The sequence below is a fragment of the Chaetodon trifascialis genome, chromosome 16, assembly GCF_039877785.1.
Source record: "Chaetodon trifascialis isolate fChaTrf1 chromosome 16, fChaTrf1.hap1, whole genome shotgun sequence".
Taxonomy (NCBI): domain Eukaryota; kingdom Metazoa; phylum Chordata; class Actinopteri; order Chaetodontiformes; family Chaetodontidae; genus Chaetodon; species Chaetodon trifascialis.
In genome coordinates, this window is record NC_092071.1 from 7,697,961 (window position 1) to 7,710,923 (window position 12,963).

General features: G+C 44.5%; 1 protein-coding gene across 2 annotated transcripts in view; it reads left to right on the top strand.

The window, feature by feature from the left end:
* The first annotated feature begins 562 nt into the window (after window positions 1–562).
* The window catches only part of dpysl3 (dihydropyrimidinase like 3), a 35,216-nt gene continuing 22,815 nt past the window's right edge, over window positions 563–12,963 (top strand). Inside the window, exons 1-2 of one of the 2 annotated variants that reach the window (XM_070982424.1) lie at window positions 563–786; window positions 12,819–12,907. In XM_070982424.1, coding sequence (XP_070838525.1) covers window positions 748–786; window positions 12,819–12,907 — 128 coding nt within the window. In that variant the 5' untranslated portion in view covers window positions 563–747. The remainder of the gene's footprint in view (window positions 787–12,818; window positions 12,908–12,963) is intronic. The other variant, XM_070982423.1, reaches the window with a different exon arrangement.

Below are 12,963 nucleotides of genomic sequence, written 5' to 3' on the forward strand. Positions count from 1 at the left end.
TGTTTTGAGAAAAACAAAACACCAAAATGTGAAGGTAATAACTGTTTACAGCTAATATACTTCCTTTTAGAAACAGTCCATTTAATTTATTTAGCAAATTGGCCCCGTTTTAAAAATCCCTGTGCATTCAGTGCATGGTTAACTGTATTGTGGGATCACTACATGATTTCAGTACCTGATGCTGATCATGTGGATGACAGTAAGGAGTATAATGATGCTGATTTCTATCCTGCAGGGGTCAGAGGGTCATGCTTTTGCTTCTCCCTATTGGCTACACACTCTCCTCTAATCAATCAACCATTACTGCAATCTCCTCTCATCAATGGTGGTAGTGATGCACAGATGCAGAACAGACCACAGACAGGCTGATTATAAGCCAGATTCATCTGAAGCAAGACAAGCCTCTGACAGGTCAGTGAGGGCTAATATGTGATTTATATGTGTAAGAAAAATGTGTGACAGCTCAGTCATGCAGACAACTGGATGCCGGCTAAAGGCCGTTCACCAGCTGCTCCACTGCGCCCTCCGGTGGAAAGATTGCGACAGCGCTGCTTTCCACTTGAGCCTATTGAGGGAGGGGCCGGCCCACAGACGCTCCTATAGCACTCTGCGAGGCACTTTACATCGCACTGACAAGAGGGGCGACCATTCCCTGAAGCTCCCATCCAGGCGAGGGCCGCTGCAGCATCCGCAAAGAGGGGAATACGATTTCCAGAGCTTGGTTTTAAAGGTGGAAACGGACGAAAAATGTCTTATCAAGGAAAAAAGAACATCCCAAAGATCACAGTGAGTAAAGGGGAGTTATTTCTGCTTCATCGGCTCTGCGAACTTTGATGCGCGCTGTTGCAAATCACTGCGTTAGTGCGTCGCCGCCGTTTCACAGCGATGGATCAGAAACGCACACAGGCGACCACCGGCACGACTCCGGGTTTGAGATTTTTTTTCATTCCTGTCGTCAGGCTCGACTGCAGGAAGCCGCTGGAAAAAATGCGCACCATGAAATGGCATGAGTGGCTGCCATAGTGACAGCCAGGCAGGGAGATGAGGCGTTTTCTTAAAGGTGTCCTGCATCTTTCTTTGTTGAGGGGATCCATGCGCCTGGCCAGCCGGCTCGCCCATAAAAATCACTGTAATGCTCCTGCAGGCTCTTCTGCTGTCTGCGGTGCACAGCTGTGAGTTTAGAGCGAGCTGATCCTGCTTAATGATATATTTTTAATGCAGTTTGGTAGCGTATCTTTCTAATATTGCGTTGATGTGCTTTATATTATAGCAATTTCCCTACATTTTTACCTACAGTTTGAGAAAAAAAATCTATATTCTCATCATTTCAATGTGCTTGAAGCGATTAAAATCACGTTTTATTTTATTTTATTTTATTTATTTATTTTTAACAAGAATGTGCTCAGCCCTTTCTCTCTAATGGAGAATATTTCAGGCCTATTTGATCACTGTGTGGGAGGCTGTTCAACAGTGATGTTACTCTCCCTCTCCTTCTCCTTTCTTACCAGTTTGATGCACATTATTTTTAGTGGCATACTTGAAAGTGTCCTAATGATGCCACAGCCTGGTTGCATTATCCTGTAGCTACTAGTTTGCAAACAGCCCAACAAAAGTGAGTTAAAGAATTTGCCGTTCTTGTTCATCAGCTCATTATTTCCACACGAGGCCTCATTTGTATTAATATGGAGAATGAAATTTGTCCCCTGCAGCCTGCAGACAGGGGCTGCTGTTCATGTTGCAGGCTGCTGCAGAGCAGAGTGAGAGGGGAGAGGAGGAAAGGGAGAGGTGGGGGACATACACGCCCATCTGTGATGAGCTGTGATAAGCTGGCCTAGTAACGGGGCGCTCCAAGTCCTGCATCACGGGAAGGAGAAAGATTCAGACCCCTGTCAGAGCATCTCGGCTGGAGGTTGAATTCAGGGCAGGTTGGTGTTACACAGCCAGCCAGCTGGTTGCTGGTGTGTGTCACAACTGCAGAGAAACCTCTCCCACTGCCTCTCTTTCTCTCTCTATGTGTGTATGTGTGTGTGTGTTAAATGCCTGCCTTCCAGTTTTCATTGTTGCAGCTCCGGCTGCAGTCAGGGGTGTGGGAGACACAGCCTTTGTCTCGTCTCCTCAGCTGATATTACACCAAAGGGGTGATTTGGGGGAAGACTGGGGTAGTTTGGGCCTGTAGAGGTCTGTGTTCTGAGCGCAGCCTCTTGATGCCATTACTCTTAAAGTAGGGCATGTCTCTATCATATGCTGAAGTGGGCCAGAATTTTCCAGTGCATGTTTTACAGTCATCATAGGAATGCCAATCTAAATTTTACCCACCCCCTGCAGAGAGGTTTTTTCTTCTTTAGCCTTCTTTTATGGTAGAATTTCGCCGTGTTAAACTTGCAAAACGCATCATAGTTATGTCAAAACACCCGTATCCACAGACAAAATCAGTTATATGATACTGCAACAGATACTCTCTAAGATAAGATCTGTCTCCTCCCGACTTAGTTTGATACTGAGGCAAGAAATCGCACTCTGGAAAAATCCGTAACATGAGTTGTGTGCAGTGTGAGGGCCTCAAGATGCGCTGATCTGGGCATGCAAGTTCAATTTTTCAGCTGGGAAATTGTTGAAATCCTCACAAACAACTCCACCTAGTTATAGCCAACATGTTAACTACGCTGACATTCAGCTTCCAACACATTACAAAGTGTCTCGTTGGTGTTCTTCACACCACGTCACTTCACATGTGGCTGATTTATTGGCTTTCAGACATGATGTCATTCACACTGGCCTCCCACTTTCATCAGCATTTGCTCTCAACACATCATGTTAGTCCAGTCTTTTATTCCAACAGATTGAAGGTTGACTCGTTGATTTGGCGACACCTGTGGTTGCTTGTGGTAATGACAAGTGAAAATACAAGACGCAGCATTCAAAATGATGCCTGTTTCAGCCACTGGGGGCAGTAAAAATGCTGTGAGCGGCTGCTCGGACATACGGCAGAATAACGCCCGTATACGTTTACACTGCCCTCCCTGGAAGAACAGCGGCATCACTCTTCTGCAAAACATCAGTCCATGTCCAGGTGACACAGCTCTTTAGCGACTGTAATTAGTTATGATGGGAGCAAATGAGGAAGTCAGGTGACGTTATGAGCTGCAAGGTCCGGAAAGGGAGGAGGTCAGAGTGGAAGATGCGTCAGCAAAATATTGGACTTTAGTGATCATGACCGAAGTCTTGATCGTTCCCGAAACTTAGCCAAGATGTTCTGCCATACGGGGCTGAGTGCTGGCAGATAACCAATGCAACAAGAGTCGTAGTAAGTCATCTCATTCCTCTCTGCGATAGACCTGCTGTATTTCTGGCCCAGTAAGACATCAGACAAATAACTCTGCATAAAGACAATCGAATCGCATTCTCAGAAACTTAACCATCGTCAGAGATGGCTTAGATTCGAGTGGACTCTCAAAGTGCCTCTAAAATGGACACGACCTGGAGAAAGAAAAGGAGGCAGACCAAAGATCACCTGGAGAAAAACAGCAGAGGCTGAGCTGCTGGACATGAGTCCCTCTCGGGGCGAGGCACGACTATCTGCTAAACACCGTGAAAGGTGGAGGAACATTAGCGATGCCCTACGCCCCACAGAGGGCGGAGAGCGTGAGCAAGTAGAGGTGTTTTGGAGGGTGTCGTCCTGCTGTAGAGGACATGGTTGCTTAGTTTGGTGAGCTTGTCAGAAACGATACATCAACCACTGGGGGCAGCAAACAGGCCTTGAGCAGCCACAACAGAAAAACGTCTGTTTGTAGTGTCGCCAAACAACCTGAGAGGATCGTCACATTGTTTTAGTGAAGAGGACTAAAAAAGGAAGTCAACAATGCTAGAAGGAAGACTCAACTTATAACTGAATTACAAAAGGAATGACTGTTGTTCTTCTGTATCACATCCAGTACGTGCATAGATCATTTCCTTTGTGCATCAATGCACAATTTGAATGCTGAACAGGAGTAACAGTGAAAGCTGCTATAGAGAGGCAATAATTAATCAAAAATTGGGTTTGATATCATGAGCATTTAAGTCGAACAGATTAGAAGCTTGAGTCTGCTGTCCTGAAGGCAGAAGCGCTGTGAAGGTGTGGCCTCAGTCGGAGCAGAAGATGCTTGCGGTCCATCACTGAGGACAGCAGCTGTAGTATTTCTTTAACACCACACCATGTGGAACAATAAAAATCCACACTCACTTAATATGTTGTCTAAAGTTACAGTTCTGAGCAGCCATCCCAGAGTGGCATCAGCTCTGAGTGCACAATTAACTCCGCAGTAAGCTCTGATATGCACATACTGCCACACAGCGACCTCATACCTGCTCATAACCCTCCTCCCCTCCCAGACTTTCCTTCTGTATTTCCAAGCCTTGCCGCTTTATTCCAGCTGCTTCCTCACGCCTGCTCACTGCCAGAGTGGCTCTGTCAGATTTCTAGGTGTGGCTCTTCCCTTCCCTCGTACCCACTCACAGCAGCCTCGGTGTTGTTCCAGGCTGGTGCATGTCATCAGTAATCCCCTCCAGCTGGAACGGGCATCTGCGGGCACGAAGCCGGGCCGGGAAATGAAACCTGCTCCCCTTGTTGCCGCGCCACAAAACAGTGGGCACAAGCGGGCTCGAGCGCAAACCAAATACCCCGCGGCCACCCAGACGTTGCGAGTCACCATGGCGACCAGCGGGAAAATACAACCCCTGTTTGGTTTGTCGTGCGGGGATGTGATTGGACACAGTCACGCACAAACAGACACTTCTCAGACTTCTTGACTGAGGGTTTGTAATTCAACCTGTCTGCTTCAATCAGACACGACTCTCGCCTATCAGCATTCCAGAAAGGCGGGGTTTCTCTTTGACCGTGGCTGGCAGGACCCGCCACTGTTAATTTAGATTGATAAGTCTCATTGTTTTCACTTTTCCAGAATGCGGGGAAAAAAATCCGGCGCAGTTTTGGGTAAAGAGTAAATATTTTTGCTCGCTAGGCAACAGGGCTGCAGCAGAGGCCCCGGTGCACATTCAGGATGACTTCCCTCTTCCACTGGTTCCCCGCCTGCCTCCCCACTGCTCCCTCCACCCACACATGGGTCTCCTCTAATGTCCTCTCAGCCCCTTTGGCCTGTTTGGTAGCCATGGACTTTTCCAGACTCATTCCCACTTATTAAGCGCTGAGGAGTGGCTATTAGCAATTAGCATCCCGGTTTATGATCTCCTCTCCCTCCAGTCTGCTGGAAGTGGAAAAAAGTTGTCAGTGTATATCAGCATAGTAGTACAAGAGCAACATCCTGCCGTCTATTTTTGATTACTGCTGGCTTGTGTAACAGAAAATGACAGTTTCCTGTGCAGCTAGAAGCGCTTTATTTTTGGTGCTTTGTGTCACAAGATTTTTTTTTTCCACCTGAACCTTACTTTGTTGCCAGACTTTTACTGTAACAGATGAGCTTGTCAGCACAAGAGGGAAGATGCAGTGGAGGAAGGTAGAAAGAGCTTAATGACTATTTTTCCAGTGACTTCAAATATTTAAAATGCATCAGAAGAATAAAGCAGCTGGAGGCACACACTCTCCGAAACGGTGCAGATTTATAACGCGCATTTGATCAGCTTGCGTTCATGACAGCATGCATTTGTCTGAACTTGAAACAGACCTTTTGTAAGCGTTTGTGGTTCAGCCCAGTTGTGACGTTTGAGTGATGTTCGCATTAAAGCTAATCCTGCTTCATATTCATGATTGAGTACAGGCAATAAACAACATAAAAGTGACACTTTCAAATAAGAATAACAATAATAAAGATTGGATGGAGGTGTCGTAACCCAGCCTACTTGCAGCTGGATTGCGATGGCTCTTGATTAATTACTTTGTTTTAGACATATTGACATATCTGCATGCATGCATGTATTCTCTCATATACCTTCACTCACATTCTTTTAGCATTAAAACTCCCCGACCTAAAGAAATGAAAAAAAAAAAAAAAAAAGCTAATCCTCCTCCAACTGTCCTCATTTGTCGACTCTCAGACAGCTGAGACTTACAGTAGTAAAACACCAAATCCTCGACCGTTTAACCAGAGCCAAAGGAATGAGAGTAGGCCACAGTCACGCACACACACACGAGCAAGTTCACATATGGACGTTTAAGAAATATTTATGATGGTCAGAGCCTTAAAAGTCTCTGCCAGCAGTTGTTCTTTGTACATTGTTTTCCCCCAAATAAGCAAACGCCGGTTATCACATAATTATTATTTATTATCCATAAAACATGTTTCTTTTTCATGTTTCCAGCAGCTGAAAGGTTTTCTGATTGCTTCACTGGATCTTTAATAAAACATCATTTAATCCTTTAAGTTGCATATTTTATGTAGATTTATTGGACACATAGGTTTTCTTGTTTTAATGTTTTAATGCTGCACAAACAGTTCAGCGGTCAGATTCGTGTTCCGTTTTCGGTCGGAACGCAACAATCCACTTGATTATTCCCAGCGACTGCTGCGCACAGCTCATCCACTGAGACTATTTTTCTCCTCCAAAAAACTGGGTGCTGTAACAGTGACGTGATTGACAAACGAGGACATGGTCGGTGACCCTGGGAGGTCAGAGCAAATCAGGATCATCGGTGATGTCTCGTGTTAATATTGTAACCCTGCACTGAAACAAGAATCTAAAATACAAAGCAAACATAGATTTAAATCCAGTTATTTTGACATAAAAAGACTATAAGCTTAACATAAACAAAACAAATTATTGCTCCTTTTGGCGCACATGTCGGCAGGATGCTTGAAATCAAAGAATGCAACATAATGGACAAGCTGCATACAACCCCGATTCCAAAGACGTTGGGACGTTGTGTAAAACATAATGAAAACGCAGTCCTTTACAAATACTGACGACTGCTTTACGAAGAGTTCCTGACCCCACGCATTAATATCCTTTATACAATCGTGGTGAACCTCACTCCATCCTCGCTTGTAAGCGACTGAGCCTTTCCAGGAAGCCCCTTTCATAGCCAATCATGATGCTCTCACCTGTTACCAGTGAACCTGTTTACCTGTGGGATGATCCAAACAGGTGTTTTTTCCACATCTCTGCCAGTCTTTTGTTGCTCCTGTCCCAACTTTTTTGAAACATGTTGCTGCATCAGATTCAGAATACGCAGATATTTACAAAAATCAATGAAGCTAAAACATGAAATATGTTGTCTTTGTACTGTTTTATTGAGTTTATGTCCAAAAGGATTATCAAGTTATCACTTTCTGTTTTCTTGTTGTACGCAGCGTCCGCAGCGGCTCTGTGGAATCAAGGTTGTAGCTCCACAAGACTTTGGGCTTTCCTTTGTTACTTAGTCATCACTCTTGTTGCTCATCAAAGCTTCAAAGTCGGTCATAAGCTTCACATCACATGTGAGATGTTATCCTTGTCTGAACCCACCATCTTGAACCAGCAGTGGCCATCCAGCCTCATCTCAGACTCAGGACTCTGCCTTGTGAAAACCACAGCAGCCTCTGAACGCCATTAAACTGTCCTTCCCGAAGTCCGGGCAGCAGCAGAAATTCAAACAGCATTATGACTGCGGTATCTGTTCACAATGTGGATGGTGCTGTTCTGTTAATGTCGTAACAAATGGTTAGGTTTATTCCCATAACCGCATAATAGCACACATGGTTTAACTCCAGCAATGTCACTGTTAAACAGTCACAAGAGTTTGAGTTCAGTTTCATTGGGCAGAAAATTGTTTTAATGGGAAATCGTAAAAACGTAACAAACTAAGCTGATGGGAAGACCTCCTGGTGACAAGATTGGCCGGGGCGCATGCCCACAGTGTCCCCACTAACAGCGAAAGCACGCTCCTTTTTTTTCTGTCATAAATAGTGAATAGGAAAAAGTGACAGAACCACGGACAAACTCTGAAACAATAAACAGTTTTTTGGCACACAGGGACCACAGAATCAGAATAAGAATCTGTTTTATTAAGTATGCAGGCGGACGAAGAATGTGTTGGCCTTTACGCCACGAATACAACATCGAGGAAAACAGAGCCAAAGTAGGTCATAGTGGATGATAAAATTAAAGAGGAATAACATCAACGAAAAAAGCGTCTATTGACAGACAGCTCTGATGAAGTGTGGGCTGTGCTATAGAGGAAGGAGTGAGATGTCAGACATACAGAAAAACTGATCCTATTACTATGCTAAAAATGAGCAAAAATGGGAGCGAAAGGCTGAGGCAGCCATTGGCGGCGCCATCTTGGTCTGTGGCCACGCTGAGAAACAGCATCCTGTCACTTGCTGTATTTTCCATACATAACATATTGCTGTGTCTGCATAAATGACGGGAGCGCCGGCGAACGTGGCAGCCTGTTTGTCATAGTTTCCATGAAAAGGCTACAATAAACGCTGGGTCTGCGTTTCAGTTTATGAAGTGAGATTACCAAGTGTTAATGAAAGAACTCCTGTCTCAGATGATGTGTGTCTGACGGAGCTCGACAGCCTGCCCGCCCGTTTATTAACAGATGTGTTCTGGATATTCTTTTGACACTTCTGCCATGCTTGGTTCCATTCAAAAGGTCTGTGCCATTAGATTTTATGAATGAGGATTTGAGTTGTTGACATTGAGCATTTTAACGTAGAGTTTTCCAGCTACTGAAGTCTGCTTTGAGCTCGTTATGTGTTTCACTGGCGGATGCGCGAACTGAGGAATACCGAAATCAGCAGACTGACGGTCGCTGGGTTGTAATGGAAGTGGAAAGCTATTGATTGTCAAGTGATTGTGGTCTCTTGCATGAATGGGCAGGAAATGACAAAGGGGAATGTGTGTGTATGTGTGTGTGTGTGTGTGTGTGTGTGTGTGTGTGTGTGTTGAAGTGCATTGCAAATGTTGTGGGCATATAAATCTATTTACACAATCAAATTGTTGCTTATGGAGGTAAAACACAAGTCTCCAAGAAGTGAATGTAAGTCTATGTAATGTTTCCAAAAATGAAAGACAACTGTGTGTGTGTGTGTGTGTGTGTGTGTGTGTGTGAGAGAGAGAGAGAGAGAGAGAGAGAGAGAGAGGGAGGGCACACCCCTCACTGCAGTCTTATAAATCAGATAAAAAAATCCTCGCTCATCTGATGCAGGTCTGTGTTTGCTGTTGGACTGTAGTTTAAGTGCTGCAACCAGCAGGTTTTTTCATTACTGGTTACTTTTTCATTAATCAATGAATTGTTCAGTCTATAAAATGACAAAAAGTAGGAAAAAAAATAGAAAAAAAGCTCCAAGGCTCAAAGCAGTTTCCCGTTTTTTCATATTAAATGACTTTAATTGATTGAAATCACTCATTCTCAGTTGCTTCTAAACTGATTGATTGCTTTAAGTTTACTGATCCGTCGGCTGTTCTTTAATAAACCAGTAGTCCATCAACAGAAGATGAATGTGAAACTATTTTATAACCGATTTATCGTCAAACAGTCTCTGGTTTTGGCTTCTCAAATTTGCTGCTTTTCTTTGTCGACTTCAATGACCCCACACTGCAAGTATTACAAAAAGATAACTCAGTGGGTCAAGAAAAAAGTTAGTTGGTTTCAGAAGTTAGTTGAAAATATTTAGGTTTTGGACTGTTGTTCGGGCAGAACAAGGTATTTAGACTCAATGGTTAATGATTCATTGAGCTAATATTTGGTGCATTAATCGATAGTGAAAGTAATTGTTAGCTGCAGCCCTGATTCTTCCAATCTAAGAGCCTGGAAGCAGGAAATGTTGGATCCTAGGTCTTCTATTCTAAGTACTTCATAGGTTTTAAGGTTTTCTACCACATCAGACTTAGCCTCATGTTGCAGTATTTCCATGAAAGAGGTGAAATGGCGTGATGGAGCTATGAGTTTGCGCTCCATGTTCAAGTCCAAAATGAGATTAGGAAGGAATTGTCTGTGAGCTAATGAGCGATGGTTTCAGCTCTGCACTATGATCCATGCTGGTGCCGTGTTCCAGCCGCTGATGGCTGCGTGTTGTAATGTATTGCTTCAGGGTGGGGTTTCTTGGGTTTCACACTACTCCATCACCATCACACACACACCAACACCAAGACGCAAGAATACGCGCATTACGTGTTGTTGGTGAGCTCAGCGCTTGTTGAGCTCGTATCATTGGAGCCTCACACAAAACCGTATTATGCTTTTTCCTTTTTTCTGACGTGTGAAGGAGAGGCTGCAGTTCATTATAGTGATGAAACACTGGGGCCATGGCCAGGGGTGTAAATCACTGCACACATGGGCCGAAAATATGGAAGCCTGTTTCTCTTAGCAGGGCGAGGAGCTGAGTGTGAGTGCATTACTGAGGCTGCACTTCTTCAGGGTACGACCTAAGAAAAAGCGAGTAGTGTCGTAAATTAGAGAGACACATTTGTTTTTCCAGACTGATGCGTAGTTCACTTTGCTTGGAAGGAGCTGTCTTCTTCACCCACACTGAAGGTAAATACTGTTCATGACAGGCTGTAATTTTCATCTTTGATAAATTGATCTGTCATTTAATATGAAGTATCACTCGTTATCTTCCCGTTTGAGAAGCTGGGACCAGCAAAAGTTTAGCTATAAATGACTTAAATGATTAACTGATGGCTGTAACTACTGAATGAAATTGATTCATTCCATTCAGATGCACCTGCATGAATATTATAAAACATCGCTTGAGCTGCAACTAACAGATGTACATTATGGATTGATCTGACGAGTTCTGATTATTTCATTGATTAATCATTTGGTTTGTGAAATGCTGGAAAAAACAGTGGAAAATGTCTGTCATAATTTGTCTTTGGACATTTTCTGTCCGCTAGTTTGAAAATGAAATAGCCCAAAATCTCAAAATTGACCTGTGCCTGAAAGAATGATGTTTTCATCTGTCATTTTTGGTCTTAAATGAATCCCACGGATCACCCAACCGACCGCCCTAACGCCTCCCCTCCATCCATGTAACCCTCCACCCAGTCCGACAGCCAGTTGTTCAGTGAACTAGCTCTCCAACAAGCCAGTGAAACCAGAGCCCAGCCTCCCCTCCTCTCTGGTCTGTCTCCCTGCAGCCAACCAGTCGCCATGACAACGGCCTGCTAGAGTCAGACCGTGGTGCAGCAGCAGATTTGATGTCTGACTGTGGCGTCATGGCAACGCCCAAATCAGCCCACATGACTGGATGTGAAGTTGAAGGGTTCCTCACATGTGACAATGTCATTTGATTTTAGCGCATTTGTGGGATGCGCGTGATCATTTTCTCATGCAGATTAAAAATATCCCACCTCAAATGATCAATAATCAATATTCGGTCTTTTGCATAAATGGATTATACTGGGAAAAAAAACTTCCAGAGCTGGGATTGTTGCAAAACAAAATCTGGATGGACGCGGTTAAGATGTTAATCCGTGATCAGTCCTTAAAAGCAGCTTCAGCTCGTCCTCCCAGATGTACCGCCATGGCCGGTCCAGGTCATTTCACAGAGAAAGCTGCTCTGGCGGCCTTTACGAGGACCTTCTAGCTGCTGATTTTGTAAAGCTTGTGATCAGACTGGCACTCCCAGATCTAGCCAGTCAATCTTTGTACCAGTCAGTGTTATGGTTGCAAGCTGGAAGGCACACACCGTGACGTCGTTGACGGCGATTATGATCACAAGCATCACTTTGTGCTCCAGTAATCTTATATTAACAACTGTATTAAATCATATTTAAAAGGGCACACTGGACCGCAGAGCAGACAAGTAATATAGAAAAGCAGCAGTCACACCCTTTGTAGCCTTGATGCTGGAAGCACTGAGGGCTACACGAGTGCACAAACATCCTCACATTTGATGTGGACCGTGACGAAATCCATTCCATTCCATTATTTATCCTTTGGAGGGTTGTTGGGGGCTGGAGCCAATCCCAGCATAGCGTGAGCGGTGGGGTGAGGAAGGCGGAGCACCTGGAGGAAAGCCACGCAGAAAGGCCTCGATGCTAACCACTGGGCCGCCTTAATGCCCCAAATTCATAACGTTTCTAATTTTAACCCACAACGTGGGACTTTTGCCTCCCCCTGCTGGCAGTGAGAGTAACTACACAAACACTGTCATCGTGCTTTAGGCTCCGCCATGCTACTAGCTGCTGTCACGTGCTCCGTCACTTCAGTTGCTCAGCTCTGGCAAACCAGTCATCACTGGTTGATCACTGCTGCTTCCAGGAAAGTCACCACAGACACCAGGTTTAAAAACTCCAGTATACTGTGACAGATTTACCTGGCGGTGAGAGGCTTAATCAGCATTGTGCCAATCCGTTTGGCAAGGACTTGAATGCAACTGACATTCATTTAAATGAAAATTCTTGCACTGAAGGTTTGAAATGACCATTAAAAATGACCACACTGCTTTAGTTGTGCGACGGTACTTGATCGGCTGCTTTATTTGATGATTCACTCAACAAGGTTATCAAGAAAATGTCAATACAAATGGGTTGCTTGCAGGCGGAATCAAAACCACATTTCTGCACAGGACCACAGACAGAGCTGGGCAGACAGACCCCGAGGGTGGTCCACAGCTAAACTGTGTGCGGTGTGTATACACAGAACAAGACGGACAAACATGTCCCGTCTCTTCCTAGCCAGGAGTGAAGGAATGAATGAAGCATTGTTCATCTCCTCTGGGTGGAAAAAGGATGTAATCTAGAGAAACAGAAAAAACGATGACCACCTCTAAATATAGAGCAGGAGTGATCCAATTAAGCTTTTCTTGACAATGTTTCAAGCCAAACTGGGCCTTTATTGGAGTGAAATTGCACAGAATCATCTCTATCCTCCTCTCCTCTTTCGTCCGCAGAGCGACAGGCTTCTGATCAAAGGCGGGAGGATCGTGAACGATGACCAGTCCTTCCATGCCGACATCTACATGGAGGATGGCCTCATTAAGTAAGTCCTCCGCTGTCCTCCTTTCTGCTCTGCTTTTATTCACTACCGTTCGCTTT